The 18518-nt window shown below is 57.2% G+C and overlaps 2 protein-coding genes across 2 annotated transcripts in view; one reads left to right on the top strand and one right to left on the bottom strand.

Moving 5' to 3' along the window:
• The window catches only part of TNFAIP8L2 (TNF alpha induced protein 8 like 2), an 18314-nt gene extending 9521 nt beyond the window's left edge, over positions 1–8793 (top strand). The window contains exon 2 of the mRNA XM_039512333.1: positions 4578–8793. Coding sequence (XP_039368267.1) covers positions 4583–5143 — 561 coding nt within the window. The 5' untranslated portion in view covers positions 4578–4582 and the 3' untranslated portion in view covers positions 5144–8793. The remainder of the gene's footprint in view (positions 1–4577) is intronic.
• Positions 8792–18518, bottom strand: LYSMD1 (LysM domain containing 1). Its single transcript, XM_039512332.1, has 3 exons — positions 17617–18518; positions 12744–13066; positions 8792–10702 (listed from the first exon to the last, which is right to left on the bottom strand). Exons 1-3 carry the CDS (start codon positions 17794–17796, stop codon positions 10543–10545), a joined length of 663 nt encoding a protein of 220 aa, XP_039368266.1. The 5' UTR covers positions 17797–18518; the 3' UTR covers positions 8792–10542.

The raw sequence follows: 18518 nt of genomic DNA, 5'->3' as shown, positions 1-18518 counted from the left end.
TTAGAAGGGTGACTAGTGATTTTGGGGCACCCAGCTGAGCAGTTGAAAAGTCATGAAACAGCCCCTCCACACACACACCCCAATCACAAGATTCATAGAATCATAGAATCATAGAATTCAAGATCAGAAGGGACCATTATGATCATCTAGTCTGACCTCCTGCAAGATGCAGGCCACATAAGCCGATCCACCCACTCCTGAAATAATTCTCTCCCTTGACTCTGCTGTTGAATGCTCCAAATCATGATTTAAAGACTTCTAGTAGCAGATAATCCACCAGCAAGCGACCCCTGCCCCATGCTTCGGAGGAAGGCGAAAAACCTCCAGGGCCACTGCCAATCTACCCTGGAGGAAAATTCCTTCCCGACCCCAAATATGGCGATCAGCTGAACCCCGAGCATGTGGGCAAGACTCTCCAGCCAGACCCTCTGGAAAAGGCTAACAATATCCTATCATTGACCCTTTGTACTAATTACCATTGTGGCACGTTATTGACCTATTGACTAAACCCGTTATCCTATCATACCATCCCCTCCATAAACTTATCTAGCTTAATCTTAAAGTCATGGAGGTCCTTCGCCCCCACTGTTTCCCTCGGTAGGCTGTTCCAGAATTGCACTCCTCTGATGGTTAGAAACCTTCGTCTAATTTCAAGCCTAAATTTCCTGACTGACAATTTATATCCGTTTGTCCTCGTGTCCACATTAGCACTGAGCTGAAATAATTCCTCTCCTTCCCTGGTATTTATCCCTCTGATATATTTAAAGAGTGCAATCATATCTCCTCTTATCCTTCTTTTGGTTAAGGAAAACAAACCGAGCTCCTCAAGTCTCCTTTCATATGACAGGCTTTCCATTCCTCGGATCATTCTAGTGGCCCTTCTTTGTACCCGTTCCAGTTTGAATTCATCCTTCTTAAACATGGGAGACCAAAACTGCACACAATACTCCAAATGAGGTCTCACCAACGCCTTATATAACGGGACTAGCACCTCCTTATCTCTACTAGAAATACCTCGCCTAATGCATCCCAAGACCGCATTAGCTTTTTTAGCGGCCACATAACATTGCCTACTCATAGTCATCCTACAATCAACCAGGACTCCTAGGTCCTTCTCCTCCTCCGTTACTTCCAACTGGTGCGTCCCCAGCTTATAACTAAAATTCTTGTTAGTCATCCCTAAATGCATAACCTTACACTTCTCACTATTGTATTTCATCCTGATTGGCTGAAAACTCATGAGATTTTTAAAACAAATAATACATTTTGGGGGAAGAAGCTTTTTTATTCATCTTCAGGGTTTTGAGCCATTGGAGGTGGGGATCCAGCTTTTCTCTGCCCCCACAAGGGCTAGAAACCTACTTTGTTTTTAAACGAAAGCTGAGATTCTTGTATAATCACAGGATTCCGGGAGCTGGGGCTTGAAGAAAAATACCAAATATCACGACACTTGCGCTGAAGTCACCCCTTAAGGAACCAGGATTTGGGGGGGGACTCATGTTCAGCGCTTTCTCAGAAACAGGCCCCCCAGAAATGAAACTCCAAATCTTCAATACAGAAAATCCTGGCTGTTCATTTGAATTTGCCTGGTACATTTGCAGATGTTTGTTAGGTGTTCTGTCTGTCTTCTATGGACTTAGCTAGCCCCCTTACTTTATTATTGAACCCCTCACCACCTGTAATGTATTTTTCCCCACGACACAGAGCAATTATCCCCATTGGGCTGATGGGGAAACTGAGGCTGTGAGCTGCTAGGTGATTTGCCCAAGCTCATGCTGGAAGTTTGTAGCAGAGGAGGGACTTGAACCCAGGACTACTAAGAAAGTGCCCTAGTCACTGGACCATCCTTCATCTCAGAAGGAGGCAGGGGGCTAGCAGAGAATGGTTTGCTCCATTCACCTCTGGGTTATGGGCCCAGTGCCCTCCCGCCCCGCCAGCGGCTCCAGCCGTTAAGTGTACGTTGCAGGCCTAATGCCAAATATGGTCCAAGAGGAACTTTAAACCTAGGCAGGTTTCCACTGCAGAGTCCAGGATGTTGTTCGTGTCATTACCAGTCTAACCATTGACCGGAGGGTAGATCTGTGGGCAGAGCACTGGTTTGGGACACACAAGACCTGGTTTCCATTCCCACTCAGTCAGTGGCCTGGTGGATGAACTGGAGCAAGTCAATCTGCCTCAGTTTCCCCACCCGCCTCAGTTTCCCTAGCTCTAAAACACGGATAACCACACTGCCCTTCCTTTGTAGAGCGCTTTGATAACGGAGTGCCGAGGCTACTCTGGGGCACAGCGTGGGGTTAGTGGTTTGCATCTCACAGAGGGGGAGATCTGGCTTTAACACCGGGACTCTGACGCCCCCAAAGGCCTGTACATCCAGGGCAGCTCTCGTGATTAGACTGGCACTGCTGCTGCGGAGATGTGGGTCTCAGACCCACAGAAGCTGGTGGGTCTCAGCCCAATTCCTGGCAAATCCTCACCTCAGAAGCCTCTGTCATCCAGCACAGCCATTCACTGCCCCAGTGGTTAAAAAAAAAAGAAGTGGGTAAACGAACCTTTTAGGTGTTCCAGGCCGCGCAGGGGCATCGGAGGCACGAAGGGGTGCAGAGATGCCCTGATGGTGAATGGGTTTAGTCTAGCAAATTACACCAAGTTTTATAAAACACAGGGTGTAACGGCCGGCGGATGTCTCCAGTCAATCCACACGTGCCGAGCCCTGGCTGGCTCACTGTGGACTTCGGCAAGCCATGATTTCAGTGCCTCGTCTGTTGCGGGGCACGACCAGCTGGTAGAGACGCACGTCAGCTGTGGGGCGGACGTGCAGCCAAGCTGGTCTTATCAGAGGAGCAAGTCAGCGCTTCAGCCCCCAGACGAGAAGTGGGTAAACCCCATGAACCCCAAAATGAGAAGTGGGCAAAACTCTGTTTAGCAGCGTTGAGCCTTGAGGACCCCACCGAACTGCTCCCGCTCCGGTCAAGCCAGCCACTGAATGCTCACGCTCCAAGGGCATCCGCTCCAAGACAAGGCAGTGGGACTTGAGCAGGGCCAGCATGGCTGGGAACCATGCCCTGTGTCTGCCCAAGCTGTGCCCTGCTCTGTCTTCGAGCCAGATCCCCAGCGGGTGTAAATTGGCACCGAGGGGAATTAACACCCGCTGGCCTCTGGTTTCGCCAGGAATAAATTTGCTGCTAACGGAGCTGCAGCCAGGCAGGACATCTGTGCACAGGGAACGTGGCACAGCCTCTCCCTGGAGCAGTTTTGCACTGGGGTGGCCATGTCTCATCGGCGCTTTGCTAAGAGTCAGAAACGTCCGCGAGCTCCAGGTGAGAATTGCAAGTGACATGCCCTCCGCTGGGGCTGCCCTGGGACGGTTTGATCCCCATCCCCTCTCCCCCCAGCCCCCGCCATCTGGGACATGGCCGGCTCCGGAGCAATGGCAGAAAAAGAACACGGTGCTGCTAACTGCAATGGGGTGGGATGCGGAGGGCACTAGAGGAGAGGGGCTGTCTGCCGTGACCCCAAATCGCCATCTGTAAAGGGGTCCACAAGACACACAGAGCCTGGATGTTTGCTGAGTGATGGGGGGGGGTCATTGGAGAAGGAATGATGGTAACAAAAAATCCCTAGCCCTTAACAGAGGACGGCAGCAGCATTAGCCCCATCTTACAGATGGGGAAACTGAGGCACAGAGAAAGGCGAGAATCACCCACAGATCAGCATAGGATAGAACTCAGGTCTCCTGTATGCCAGGCTAGGTCATTAGCCCCTAGTCCACAGTAAGGAGAACAAAGTTAGGGCTGATGTTCCCTTGGGGCTGTGCAGTCAGTGCTCTGATGCTCAGCAAGCCAGGTGAGGCCATGGAGGGGAGCCCTCCAGAGCACTTGGGGCAGAGAAGCCGGCCCCTCAAGGAGTCGCTCAGGCCAGTAGAAAGAAGGGGCATCACACCCCCAGATTAGCGCTACAGCACGTTACACCCATAGAATCAGAGAAGATCAGGGTTGGAAGAGACCTCAGGAGGTATCTAGTCCAACCCCCTGCCCAAAGCAGGACCAAACCCCAACGAAATCATCCCAGCCAGGGCTTTGTCAAGCCAGGCCTTAAAAACCCGTAAGGAAGGAGATTCCACCACCTCCCTCGGTAACCCATTCCAGTGCTTCACCACCCTCCTAGGGAAACAGTGTTTCTTAATAGCCAACCTAGACCTCCCCCCACTGCAACTTCAGACTATTGCTCCTTGTTCTGTCATCTGCCACCACTGAGAACAGCCGAGCTCCATCCTCTCTGGAACCCCCTTCAGGTAGTTGAAGGCTACTATCAAATCCCCCCTCACTCTTCTCTTCTGCAGACTAAATAACTCCACTTCCCTCAGCCTCCCCTCGTAACTCATGTGCCCCAGCCCCCTCATCATTTTCGTTGCCCTCCGCTGGACTCTCTCCAATTTGTCCACACCCCTTCTGAAGTTCCTCATATAAATACAGGAAGATGCCCAGGGCCCAGCTGGGACTCCAAGCTAGCGCTGCTGAGTCCCAGCCCTCTGCCATCCCCACCCCCCGTAACAGCCGCATCTCTTTACTCCCCTGCAGCCACAATGGAGACATTCAGCTCCAGGAACCTGGCCATGCAGGCTGAGAAGAAGATCCTGAGCCACATGGCCAGCAAGTCGGTGGCGAACGTATTCCTGGACGACACCAGCAGCGAGATCCTGGACGAGCTGTACCGGGTCTCCAAGCTGCACAGCCAGAACCGCTCCGAGGCCCAGAAGGTCATCAAGAACCTCATCAAGGTGGCGGTTAAGATCAGCGTGCTGTACCGCAACAACCGCTTCAGCGCCGGCGAGCTGGGCCTGGCGGAGGAGTTCAAACGCAAGCTGCACCAGGGCGCCATGACGGCCGTCAGCTTCTACGAGGTGGAGTTCACCTTCGAGCCGGGCGTGCTGACCCAGCTGCTGCAGGACTGCCGGGATATGCTGCTGCAGCTGGTGGAGAAGCACCTGACGGCCAAGTCCCACGGCCGCATCCGCCACGTCTTCGACCACTTCGCCAACGGCGACCTGCTCAGCCAGCTCTACAGCCCTGGGGACCCCTACCGGCCCCACCTGCAGAAGATCTGCCAGGGCTTGAACAAGCTGATAGAGGAGGGGAAGCTGTGAGCGGGGTGGGAGGGGGCCTTGCCTTTCGCCTCCTTCTCAGCCAGCAAAAGATTATGGGAGTTGGGGGGCTTGTATCCAGTGGGGGCCTGGAAGCACCTTACTCCCTTAGGCACCTATGGAAATCCTAGCCAAGGAGCAAGGACGTTCAGGTTTATAGGGGATGGAGAACTGGGTGATCCCACAGGACAATCAAGACGCGGCAGGTCCCACTTGCCCTCAGGACCGTCCGTGCTCTCCGCATCCGCCCCAGTCCTCTCCACGCCCTCACGGATTGGGCCCCACCCCCGGCCCCCGACTCTGTCTCCCCGTCAGTGACACTTGCAGAGCGGTTATTTTTGTACACACTCATCTTGTCGTCGTTACTAACACTTTATGGGGCAGAAGCCACGCCTGCCTCGCCGTGTCGCGCGGGGGATCTGCGGCGGGGTGGGGGGGCACCAGGTTCGGCCTGGGCAGTTACCCCTTGATGGTACAGTCTGTAAGGCCGGCGGAGGTGGGGCTGGGTTCAGCTCCCGCTGCAGGGCATTAGGGGGCTGGGCCGATGAAGGCAACAGATCAATTCCCCCCCCAAACACTCCTCATTGCAGGGTTGCCCGTGGCCGAAGTGATCAGTCGAGGCTCCACCGAGCCACCAAAACAGAGGGAGGTGGCAGATTCTGAGCTTTTACGTCAATTGCACAGAAACGCAACGCCCAGGGGAAGGGACCAGCCACCGGCGTGAGCCCCTGTCCTTGCCGCCGGGGTCCCCAGCGGTGAGGTCAGGTCCCCAGGGCTGCGCCCAGTGGAGCTCTGCCCCCGCATCAAGCTCAGGTTTAGGAGCTTAGCTTCAGCCATGCAGAGTTCACGACTTTCCCTCCCCGAGCCCAGCCGCTGACACGGGTGAGGCCACGAGCAGGGTGAGAATGGGGGGCACCCCGCGCGGGTCAGAAACGCCGTATCGGTCAAAGGTCCCGCAGGCAAATGGTAGGGTCCCCCCCATGCCTTCCCTGGCCACTCTGCCCTCCTGCCCCAGTCCCTCATCCCCCCAGCACCGTGATCCCAGTTTATGGCCAATGCCTTGGCAGCCTACGGTGGGCTGGAAGGCCGGTGGGTTTCCCATGGCCTGTCGGAGGGAGACGCTGACTCATGACTCCAGGAGGCCCCTTAGCAGCTGGGCTCCTGCCACTACAACCCAGGGGCTGCAGAGGTCAAGCAAAGGTCCCAGCAGCTGCCTCGGAGCGGGCGTGTTGGGAACAGACCAGCAGACAAGGCTACCTTGGCTGGCATGGGCACAGTTAAAGGGTGGGCATGCAGCCCTCAGAGCCACCCTCCCCTGCCCGGTTTGCTGCCACGCTGGATGCTGCCAGCTCACCGAGAACGTGGCTGGACATTGCACAACCCAGGCCTGCGAAGTCAAACAGCTCCCGGCGTAGGAAGGGGAGACCAGAGCCAGAGCTCCCTGGGAAAACAGCCCCTCACCAAGGGGGGCACGAGGTCACCCCTTGCCTGCCTCCCCGCTTTGATAGCCTGGCCTGATCTCCACACACCCCCGAGTTCCCCTCTCCAGCACTCAGCTGCTGGGCTCACACTAACCCAGCATATGGCTTTGTCTCCCCCTCATGGTTGGGGTAAGAGGCTGATTGGTGCCCTGGTGGCATCAATTAGTGGGGGGAACAAATGCCCCCCCCTTCCCCAAAGTTTTTGCACTTGCTCAAAGTTCCGCAGGCTGCAGAGCTGGGGCAGGGGGGCACCCAGGGCCTGAACCCTTTTAATCAGTGGCGCTGGACTGACTCAGTGCGGCTGCTCCCACCGCAATCCAGAGCATCGCTCCGGCTGCGGGGCCGAACCTGGATCCGGCTACTCCGCGGGGCAGCCAGGCCAAAGGGGACTGCGACCTGAGGCACGGGGAGGCTGGCCCTGGATGGCGGAGCACGGGGGAGGCTGCTGAAACCTGCCCCTCGGCGACACCGGCTCCCGCACGGCGTGGGTAAGAGAAAAGAGGGACTCCATGGCCGATGGGATCCAGCTCCCTGTGGGAAGAAGGGGGACATAAGCAGAGTGGAACTGGGTCCCTGCCATGCAGGGACTAGAATTCACACACACCCCCGAAGAAATATCTGAATTGGTGCTACTACACGGCCCTGTGCCTGTCCCATTTAGCCCTCACAGGCCACCCCTTAAGAAACCTGGATTTGGGGGAACACATGCCCAGCGCTTTCTGGCCCCCGGAAATTAAACCCTCGCTGAAGGAACCCCTGACTGTCTGTTTTAATTTGGCTGGTGGAGGGGGTCACAGGTTCGATTCCCACCGCTGCCCAAGCTGGGGGAGCTGCTGGCTTCTCCACATCCCAGGAGCTGCCTTCTACGGAAGATATTAGACCCCCAAAGTAAAACCTTCCCTCCAGATGAGCATCTGTGCGGGTCCCACTACAGCCTGACGGGTGGTAATTAATCAGAGGAGGAATGTAATTAGGCTTAGGTACTGCCCCAACCTGGTCCGCGTTTGATAGAGCACCTCCCAGGTGCTCCAGCAGCTTGCACCGGTGAGTCAGTAGGGGGCGCTCTTCCAGCCACATCAGCCCTGAACCCAGTGCGCTGTGGGGAGCTGCTAAAGGTGCTGGTTTTCTCAAGGCAGCTCCTTGCAGGCATTAGAGGGCCTGTGGCCCCCAAAGCCTCACGATTAAAAGCCGTTACTGGGCTGCGGGAAATGAGTTTGACGGGTGTCAGGTTTGCAGCACCCAGGTCTCCATGGCACGAAAGTGGGGGGGGCTTTTCAGAGCAGGGCTGTTTGCCCAGGCACCCAAGGGATGCGGAGGTCTCCAGGGTGTCAGCCCAGCCCCGGCACCCAGCCCGCACTCCACCTAGGCAGGGAGGAAGCAGACAGAGGAGCCTGCGGTTGCCCTGTCGCAGGCGGGGATGCAACGTCACGGGTTAGCGGAAGCCAGGTGCACAAGGCAGAGGCCAGGGCCGGAGAGCAGCTCTGCTGGCAGCGACGCCCGCGGGACTCGGCCAGTTCCGGGGAGAGGCTGAGTGCAGGCAAGGCCAGCCTGGAGCATCGCGGGCAGGTCACTGCAGCGAAGCGAACGGCGCTGCAATGGGACCCACTGGCACAGCAGGCAGCCGCCGGTGGGACAGGCCCAGAGCCCCTCAGGATTCAGCCAGGGGGAGGCGCTGGTCCTGCTTTCCCATCCCTGCAAGCCCGATTGCTCAATCTCCCCTTCTCACTGCATCAGCAGGCCCCGGGCACACCCCACCCCTCACCAGCTCTGCCCCCCCACACACACACACACAGCTCCGCTGCACCCCAGCCCCCGCTATCCCAGCCTGGAGCCCTGCTCAGACTCTGCCACTGCTCCTCAATCCCAACGCACAGCCCACCCCCCTGCTGCTATCCCAGCCCTGGTCCCCCCACCCCCCCACCAGACAGCTCTGCCGCTATCCCCACGCTGGGCTACACAGGTGTCATGTGGGCCTTACTCATTGCAAGCGAGAGCCTAAGACAAATGACACATCAGCCAATACCGGCCACACACCGCAACGGAGGGCCAAATGTCCAGCGACTTCCAAAGGAGCAGGATCTGACCCCTTTTTGGAGCACCTCCCCGCTGACCACCACTGCTGTACAAAGGCTTTGTGCCTCACCAGGGAAATAAAGGGGAGGAACAGAAATGATTTACCACCGAGCCGTGTTGCGTGTTTTGTTCAAAGAGCAATCAGGACGGAATACTTTTATTTGCAGGTCCCTTCGCCGCTGGCCGGGGGCCAATCTCGGCAGATCTCAATCTTGTGCCTGAGAAGTGCCTGGCAGAGTTATTTAAAGAGGATCTGGGCCTCTGAGCTGCCAGGCAGCTTTAAAGAGGAACCCAAGGGAGGGTTTTATTTTTAACTCTGTTTCCCTCTCCAGAGCTGGGCCGTGATGGACAGCAATGGGTTCCAAATCAATACAGCTGAATGAAACAGACGAGCGGGGAAATCAGAGCCCGGTTTACCTGCCCCATACGGAGTCTGGGGCTTCTGGCTCGGCTCAAGCAGCTAACGCCGTCCAAGGAGGGGCTGTTCTGGGAGTTCCTCCATTCACCCCTGGCCCACAAACACCGGTTACAAGCCACTAGCTGGTGTTCCCTGCCTGAAACATCAGCTTGGGAGCTGAGAGTCAAGCTGGGTGTTTTCCCTCTCACACCTCACGCCCAGTAACAAATTAACAGGCGATCATCAGCGCTAGTCTCTCAGGGGTCCCATAAAGCCCCAGTGGGGCCAGACGGGCAGAAAGGATTGGTCAGCTCTTGGATTAATGGCACACAAGGAGGGACAGACCCTGGTTCCCTCCCCCAGAGCTGGACGGGCCCCGGTGGGCTAATAGGGACAGATCCTGTCTCCCTGCCCCAGAGCCAGGCTAAGAGGAATCCTAAGCAGTGAGAGGTCGTTGAGTAGCTCTGGCAGACACGGGACAGATCCATGGGGAGCAGGGGTGAGAGGGGTCGTACCCATCGCTTTCAGGGCGAGGAAGCCAAGCAGGATATGGAATTCACCCCCTCGGCCCCCAAGCCAGGCCCCACCCCGGAGGTCAATGGAAAGACTCGGGTGGATTTCGGCTCAGGCCCAGGGGCTGCGTTTCAGCACAGCGGATGCTGAGCCCTGCCCGTGTGGGGGCTGGGCACTGAGAGCCCGACCCCACGTGGCCTCGCTGGCAGTGGGAGCGGCAGGCAACGACGCTCATTGGCCTTGCTGAGTCTTGCCTGCCAGGCGTCCTATGGGATCAGCTGCCGAGGGTCCTGACACCCCCCAGGACGTCAGGCTTGTGAAGGCGCCTGTTTCATTTAGAACCAGGCCAAGTCCCCACAACAGGAAGAGCAGGGGGGCTGCGGGTCGGGATTGAGGGGCATCAGTAGATGATTGGGGGGGCCGGGCTGAGGACCTGATCCCGAGGCCTTTCCCTAAAGTGTCAGCGGGGGAGCCAAGGAGATCCAAGGGGGTTGTAGGCGACGGGGCTGTCGCCGAACGCGGCGACCCGACAGGATGGGACAGGGAGAGGCCGGCGCGCTGGGACAGGGAGCTCAGGGCCCAGCAGTGGGAAAGGCCAGCGAGGAGCAGCACAGAAAACGCTGGTGCATTAAAGCGTGTCGCCGAGACACACCCGCCCCAAGGGGGCGCTCTGCCACTCACCCCCATAACACACCTCTGGGCACCGCCCTCCCCAGCCGCAGAACGTCCTCCATGCACCGCTCCCTCTGCAGCCAGCCCAGCCCTCTGCAGATTGGTGCGAAGGCAGGGGCAGCCGGAGGCTCCTGCCGGGATCAGGGTCTCAGCTCTGTCCGGGTCCCACTGGCTGGGCCATCACAGACCCTGTGCTGCCCCCCAGGGCTGGACGCACCGGCTAGGAGGGGAGAGGCGAGTCCATGGGGAAAAGGTAGCTCCGCCCATCAGAGCTTGAAGATCTCGTCCTCCTGGTCCCGCAGCGTGACGGCCCGAGTGGTTTTGGTGAGCGGCACGGGGCCCAGCAGGGCGCGCTGCTGAGCGGGAGGCGAGGGCTCGCTCTGATGGGAGAAGGTGCTGCTGGCTCCTGGCTCGGCCCTGGCGACTCTGCGGGGAGACAGGAGGGGGTTAGATCTCGGACAGGGAGTGGCCACCGCGGACGCGCCCTGCTCAGGGATCCCCCCCGCCGTGCCCTGCTCGGGGGTGGCTGAACAGGCACAGCGCCCTCTGCTGGGGCTGCGAAGGATCCAGGGAAGAGCCCCCTTTAGACACATGGGGCCAGGGCGGAGAGCGGGGTCCCAGGGGTGCAGTACACCAGAGGTGACAGTACAGATGGGGAGGGCGCGGGGAGGCCTGTGTCATCCCTGTGGGAATCTTTGTTCGAAGGGCTGGAGTGAATCAGCAGAGCTGGGGGGAGGATGCCACGGGCTGGGGCTGCTGGGCCAGTGGCCTGAGATTGAGGGTTGGGGGATGAGCCCAGGGCTGGGGTAGGAGGGGGCTGCGGGTCAGGATTATGGGGCACTGCCAAAGCTGGGGGCCGGTGACCCAGAATTGGGGTAGGAGGGGGCTGCGGGTCAGGATTATGGGGCACTGCCCGAGCTGGGGGGCCGGGGGCCCAGGGCTGGGGTAGGAGGCGGCTGCGGGTCAGGATTGAGGGGCACTGGCCAAGCTGGGGGGAGTCGGGGCCCAGGATTGGGGTAGGAGGGGGCTGCAGGTCAGGATTGAGGGGCACTAGCCAAGCTGGGGGGCCGGGGGCCCAGGGCTGGGGTAGGAGGCGGCTGCGGGTCAGGATTGAGGGGCACTGGCCAAGCTGGGGGGAGTCGGGGCCCAGGATTGGGCTGTGGATCAGGACTGAGGGGCACTGCCCGAGCTGGGAGGCCAGGGCTGGGATAGGAACTGCAGAGAGCTTCAATGCAGGCAATGGCGCCCTCTCGTGGCCGCAGAGACTAGTCAATGGCAAGCAGCGGCCAGGTCCTTAGCCCAGCCGCAGTCCTCAGAGGCCCAGTTGCGTCAGACGCCCATGCCAGGAGACGGGCATTCCCTGTACAGCAGGCGACTGGGGGCAGACGGTGGCCACGGGCTCCTCTGGCTGCGCCCTGAGCTAACGCGCCAGCTGTTTAACTCCCCTGCAGCACGGCACAGAAAGGAGGAAAGTAACCGAGCGGCTTCTAACGATCCCTGTTCCCAGCAGCACAGGGAGCTCTGCCCTGCGATCCACAGGGCGGCAGGTGCTTACAGCCTGGATCGGACCCAGGCCCCATCCAACCCAGCATCTCCCCCTCCCCCAGCAGCGACCCACGGCTGTTTCCCTGGAGGAACCCAGGAAACATCCCAGGGCCCCCCGTGAATTCCTTCCCGCCCCGCAGCGAGCGGCACACACCCGGCAGGACACGATTTCCTGGCTCTTATCTCTCGTCTGCACAGCGCTGCTAGGAGATGAAGCAGGGGGTGGGAGGGGCCCCGGGAACAAACAGCATCAAAGCAAACGTGTCGGGGTGTGTCCACGTTGCCGTGTGCGGGTGTTCGCCGCCTTCAGAGAACTCCCCACCGCACACGCGTCTCTATTCCCCCCTCCTGGTCGCCATGAGCCAACGGCACCTGTACTCACCTGGTCACGTGGGGGGGAGCCAAAGCCTGGGGGTACGTCACCTCTGCCCCATCAGCAATGAACGGCCCCTCACTCTCCCACCACCGGCCAACCTCCCTGCCCTACAGCCCCCTGCCAGGGCACCACCCATCAGCCTTGGGGACTCCTGGGTAAGTGTGTTTCTTGGAGGGCGGGGGAGGAGCAGGCTATGGGGCAGGACATGGAGGATCCCACAGGCATCAGCGCTGGGCTCTTTTAGTTTGACGAGCACAGCGCCCGATTCAATGGGGGTTTAATTTCTCCCTCCCCACCAAGGGGCTCGTAAAACCTGAGCTGGGGGCGCTCAGGCATCACTGGCAGTTGTGGGGTCACCTCGCCCTGTAGCAGCCCCACAGAGGATATAAGCGCTAACCCAAGGGAAGCCAGCAGAGATTTGCCTTTAGCGCAGCTGGCAGGGGCCCACGAGCCGGAGCAGCAGGTCTGGGGATCGATTCCCCGCCCATACAGCCCGGGCACCGCGTTAGTTACTTAGCGCTACAGTAACCTCCAGGGGGCACTCACGCGATCTCCCCCTCCCGCAGCTTCTTCACCGCAGCCTTCTTGGACAGGCTGATCTCCAAGTCGAGCTTCCTTAAGAAATCCGTGGCCGAGAGGTCGTGGCGGGGGGTGGTGCCTGTGCCGGTCATGGAACCGTTTTTCAGCACCGGCTTCTCCTCTCCCGTGGCGGGTCGCCTGGCTCCTTCCTCCGCCTCCTCTTCCTCTTCCTCCAGGTTTAAGCCATTCGCCATCTGCTTGGGCTCCACCAGGACGGGGATGTGCAGCGTCGTCTTGAGGAAGATGGAGTCGCTGGTGTACAGCCGGTTCACCCGCTTGATCTGCTCCATCTGGGAAGAGACCACAAGCACCTGTAACCCCTCCAGGCCTGGGACACACGTCACCAACCCCCTTCTCTAGATACCAAGAGAACAACTGCCTCTGATCCGGGGCTTGTTCCCTAAAGCTCCATTGCAGGCTGGACACCTCATATCACGGCGCTACTGAAATGCAGCCACCTCTGGGGTGGAGGACACCAGTATGCAAATAGAGCAATGAGGGCAAGCGTGTGCGTGACGTGATCTGGCCTGCGGGTGCCGGGCTCACGCTGGCAGGGAGACGGGTTAGGGAGTTGCTGGAATTTTAATGCCAGGGGAGGTAAACTGACCAAGCCCCTGGAGGATGATGTTCAATGCAGCCAGGCAAGGATTGTGCTGTCCCACTGGCAGGGAGAGAGACGTGCCATTGTTAAGTGTGCCAGTGTCTCAGCCAGAGATGGATGAGGGAAACAGGATGGGAGCTGATCACCATGGCACGTGCCACGACTCCGGCCCAGAGATCCTCCCTTCTGCCTGACTGGCGGTTTGTTGGGCCCTTGCAAAATGAGCTGGCATGTTCTCAGCATCTGTCACACAAACACAGCTGGCAGGGGCAGCTCTAGGCATTTTGCCGCTCCAAGCATGGTAGGCAGGCTGCCTTCGGTGGCATGCCTGCGGAGGGTCCGCTGGTCCCGCGGCTTCGGCGGACCTCCCGCAGGCGACCCTCCGTAGGCATGCCGCCGAAGGAAGCCTGCCTGCCGCCCTCGCGGCGACCGGCAGAGTGCCCCCAGTGGCTTGCCGTCCCAAGCACGCGTTTGGCTTGCTGGCGCCTGGAACTGCCCCTGCACTTGGCCCCCCTGGCTGGCAGCCCCCGAGACAGCTCCCCGCTTTCCTGGCCGCTCCAGCTGCAGGGCAGGAGCACACCAGCAGGGGGCAGCATGCATGTGTTGTGGGGAAGACTAAACTGGTGCTGTCAGGCTGCGGGGCCTGTCAAGATTCAAACTGCTACACTCCCAGAGACACTCAACAGCCGTCTGCTGCCTGACCACACGTGCAGGCTGGAGGTAACACGGCTTTGGCTGCAACCACCAGGGGGATTTCTGCAGCAGAAACTGATCCCCCATGAAAGTCACAGGAACAGAAAGCTGCAAAAACAGGAAATGAGAAAGGGCGTGACTGTGTGTGCACATTACCAGGGAGGCAGCCATACACACACACGCGCACACACACACACACGGGGGACCAAGAGGAGACAGCCAGTGCAGGGTCAGAGCCCTCAGCCCTGGCCCTGCATGAGACTCCAGACATTCAGCCTCTCCATCAGGGCTGGCTCCAGATCCCAGCGCGCCAAGCGCGTGCTTGGGGCGGCATGCCGCGGGGGGCACTCTGCCTGTCACCAGGAGGGCGGCAGGCGGCTCCGGTGGACCTCCCGCAGACGTGCCTGCGGAGGGTCTGCTGGTCCCAGAGCTCTGGTGGACCTCCCGCAGGCGTGCCTGCAGAGGGTCCGCTGGTCCCGCAGCTTCGGTGGACCTCCCGCAGGCATGCCTTCGGTGGAGCCGCGGGACCAGCGGACCCTCTGCAGGCACGTCTGCAGGAGGTCTACCGGAGCCGTAGGACCGGCGACTGGCAGAGCACCCCCCGCGGCGTGCCGCCGTGCTTGGGGCGGCAAAATTCCTAGAGCCGCCCCTGCTCCCCATGCCCCCACCCATGCCCCCACAGCCCAGGAACCCCAGTGGGGTGCCCACTCAGAGTTCCACAATCAGGGTGCTGGATTGTAGAGTCCTAGGGGCGGGGACCGTGTCTTTGATTTCGCACCCAAGCCCCTGGCTCTGCTCTAGAGCTGCATCAATTATTAGGATCCATTATGTGTATTGCAGTAGCCTCAGCCAAGAACCAGGAGTCCCCATTGTAGGAGGATCAAAGGTGCCTGGACCTGGAGGGGTGACTCCTGCCAGTAACGCTAAGCGCTTCGCCAGAGCTCCTCGTCCGGGACACACCAAGCACCGTACAAAATGGGGTGGAAACCAATCGGGGCCCAAGCTGCAGACTCAGGGCCTACCAGGGGAAGAAGGGAAGCCAGGAGGCGTTGGGAAACCCAGGGGAAGGATTCACTCTACAGATATAATTGCTTGTAGAGCACTCACCAGTCCCGGGGCGATTTGAAATCCCAAAGCTCGTGCTTTACCAAAGGCAGGTCAGTAGCAAGAGCTTGTTTTTTTGTAATAGAGAAACTGAGGCCCAAAGCGGGGACTAGAACCCAAGCAGGGTGGATAAAAATCAATTACTTGTATTATTTTCCAAAAAAAAAAATCAAAAAGATTGGATTTTTTTTTTTTAATATAAAATGCTTTTTGAGGAAAAAACCTATTGAGATACATCATAGCTCAAAGGTATCTCGTCATGGAATAGGGATTATACATTCTAATTCGACAGTATGAGACAATACAGTCATGTAGTCAAGCATCAGAGGGGTAGCCGCGTTAGTCTGGATCTGTAAAAGCATGTATCCGACGAAAGATCATGGTCCAACAGGGCCACCCAGAGGATTCAGGGGGCCTGGGGTCTTCGGCAGTGGGGGGGGCCACTGCTGAATTGCCGCCAAAGACCTGGCACTTCGGCGGCGGGTCCCGGGGCGGAAGGAACCCCCGCCACCGAATTGCTGCCGAAGACCTGGAGCGGAAGAAGCTCCGGGGGCCTGGGCCCAGCGACAGTTTTCCAGGGTCCCTGGAGCAAGTGAAGGACCCCACTCCAGGGGCCCCAAAAAACTCTCATGGGGGCCCCTGCGGGGCCCGGGGCAAATTGCCCCACTTCCCGCCCCGGGCAGCCCTGTGCTCCAATACGTCTGTTAGTCTATAAGGTGCCACAGGACTCTTTGCTGCTATATTCATGTAATGTTTACAAAACTTTTCTTAAATGAGTTCCAATAGTTCATGGATTAGGAACCCAATTTTATGGGGTTCCAGGGGCTTCTGTATAGATTATTTAGGTTAATCTTTCTATCTACCCAATGGCACTCAGTGCTCAGTCTAGAAGATACCATCAGAGATGCTTAGTTTTGCGGTTTTCAAACTGTGGATTTGTGTCTCCAGAGATAACATGCTTGTTAACAGCAAAAAATATTTTTAAATAAATAAATAAATAAATAGAGAGGTGAGAAATAACGGACCTCAACCCTATTGTCCCTCTGCAAATGTGTGTACACAGTATCAATCCCTTACCTCTCTCTCAAAGTGCAACGTTTCAAAAAAGTTCAATGAATAGAAGATTGTTGGGGGCGGACTAGATCTGGACAAGGAGAAGTTTGGAGATAAATGTGAGAAGGGAGGAACAGGGAGCATAAATAAAAGTGAAACTGTTTGAGCAGCATATTCCAGAAGTCTTGAGGTCTTTCTGAGTGTGTAGCCTTCATTGATTTGAGATCTACCGTACCATTCGCTCACTAGAAGGGAAACCAATAATGGCAGCAGGCTGTAAAAGAAACCCAGTTTGGGAATAAGAACCATTCAGGAAATATGTTTGCTGCTGATGTTTTAAAGAAAGTCACACCAGTGAACAGGTGGAAGTCACTTAAGCACTTGGATTCAGAGACTGCTGGTGTAGAAAGAATATTTTCTTCCTTTGGACTAATTCATTCCAAATTGAGAAATTGTTTGGTACCTGAAAAAGCAGGAAAGCTTGTTTCTCTTTTCCAGATTATGAACAAACAGGAAAATGAAGGTGAAGACAACTGAGTTAACTGCAGAAGCCAAAACTTTAAGTTTCTAATGACCTGGCTGACACAGTCAATTTAATTTTTGGGTTGGTTTGTTTTAAATATTTCATTTATCTATTTTAGTTCAAAACTACTTTAACAAAAATAAACCTAATTAAAAAAAAACTTGAATGTTTAACTAAATTCAAAAATTCATATGTTTTGTTAAAATATTATGTTTGCTATTGAAGAAAAAAATCCAGAATACATAACATTATTGTTTTAGTTAAATAAAATAATTTAAATGTCTGTCTGGTGATATTCTTCTCCTCATGCAGCATGGCAAGAAAATCCTCCAAATATTAATGATTAACCTGTTGAACTGGAGATAGTTCACCTCCCAGTGACTTCATAAATATCTGCTTCAGTTACCTTTGGTAAATGAAATACCCAAACAATCATTCATTCTCTGACACAGCTGTAAAACTAATTTTTTTTAAAAATAAATCACTTTAAAAATGTATAGTGTGCACCTTCTCAAAATGAAACCTACATCTACCTTGGAGTTGTGAAGAATATGTATTAAGGTTATAACAACCAACAAGAATGCACTTTTAGGTAGAAATCCATGATTAAATCAAGTCTTCCTGGCTAGTAATTTAAATCATGATCTAAATCAATTTAATGTAAATCAAATCCACCCTGAACCCAGGAGACCTGGCTTCCAGTTCCCTGCTCCATCCACAAGATCCCAGTCCCCTGGCAGAGCTAGGAAGAGAAGCCAGGAGCCTGGCACGCTGTCCCCTGCACTAACCGTGGGACCTCACTGGGTCCCTCCTGCCAGGTTACCTACACCCCCCGATTGCAATAGAAAGCTGCCGAGCAGACCTACCGTGACCCCATACTTGAGCGCCAGCCCCTGCAAGGTGTCTCCCGGCTCCAGGCGATGTTCCACCCTCCTCTCCCTCACCGGGGAGCACATTGACTTGACGAGGCTGCCGTAGGACCGGGTCTTGCTGCCGCAGAGAAGCCCAGCCCCTCCAGGGGACCCCTGCCTGGAGGGGGAGGCCATCCCTCCCCCCCAGTCAGTGGGGCACCAGTGCGGGCAGCAGAGGAGCCTGGGCACTGGAGGGGCTTTCCTGAGGGGTGCTCATGGCAGGACCCCCCTTGGGCAAAGTAAACAATGCGCCTCCCAGCCAGACCAGGGGGCTCCCCCACTCTGAGCCCCCCCACAAAGGTCTCTCTGCTTTCCTGCTTGTTCTCCCCTCCCCTCAGCCTTTACTCCAGGGCACAGCCGGGGGGGGGGGCAATTTCCGCCCCACACAGCAAAACCCACTCTGCACAGGTGGGGGAGGGGATGAAAGGGGGGTCCCCCAATTTCCTGCCACCCCTTACGCCAGAGAGGGATACAGGGGGGTCTCCTCCATCTTCTCTGCCCCCTCCCCAGCTCCTTCTTTACTGGGGGAAGGGGAAATTCCCCCACACACACACACACGGACCCAGCCACCCCCCAGCAGCCCCTCCCCTGCAGAGCAGCCAGTGTCCGCAGCCCGCAGCCGGTTCCGTCGCTCAGCTGGCCCCCAACAGCTGAGCGGAGCGGTGCCAGCCCCCTTCCGTCCCGCCCCACGCAAAGGCCTCTGGGACATGTAGTCTCTCCCTGGCTTATTGCCTGCCCCGCAGGATCCCTGGCAGCTCCCCCAACCCCATAATCATGCTCTGCCCCTCTGGAGCCAAAGAGGTGGCACAGCGGGGAAGATTCCGCCCAGCCCAGCCACAAGCCTCGCCTAAGCGGAG

This window comes from Mauremys reevesii, linkage group 24, assembly GCF_016161935.1.
Source record: "Mauremys reevesii isolate NIE-2019 linkage group 24, ASM1616193v1, whole genome shotgun sequence".
Lineage (NCBI taxonomy): Eukaryota > Metazoa > Chordata > Testudines > Geoemydidae > Mauremys > Mauremys reevesii.
Note: the sequence above shows the minus strand (reverse complement) of the source record. Positions and strands in the feature narration are given on the sequence as shown.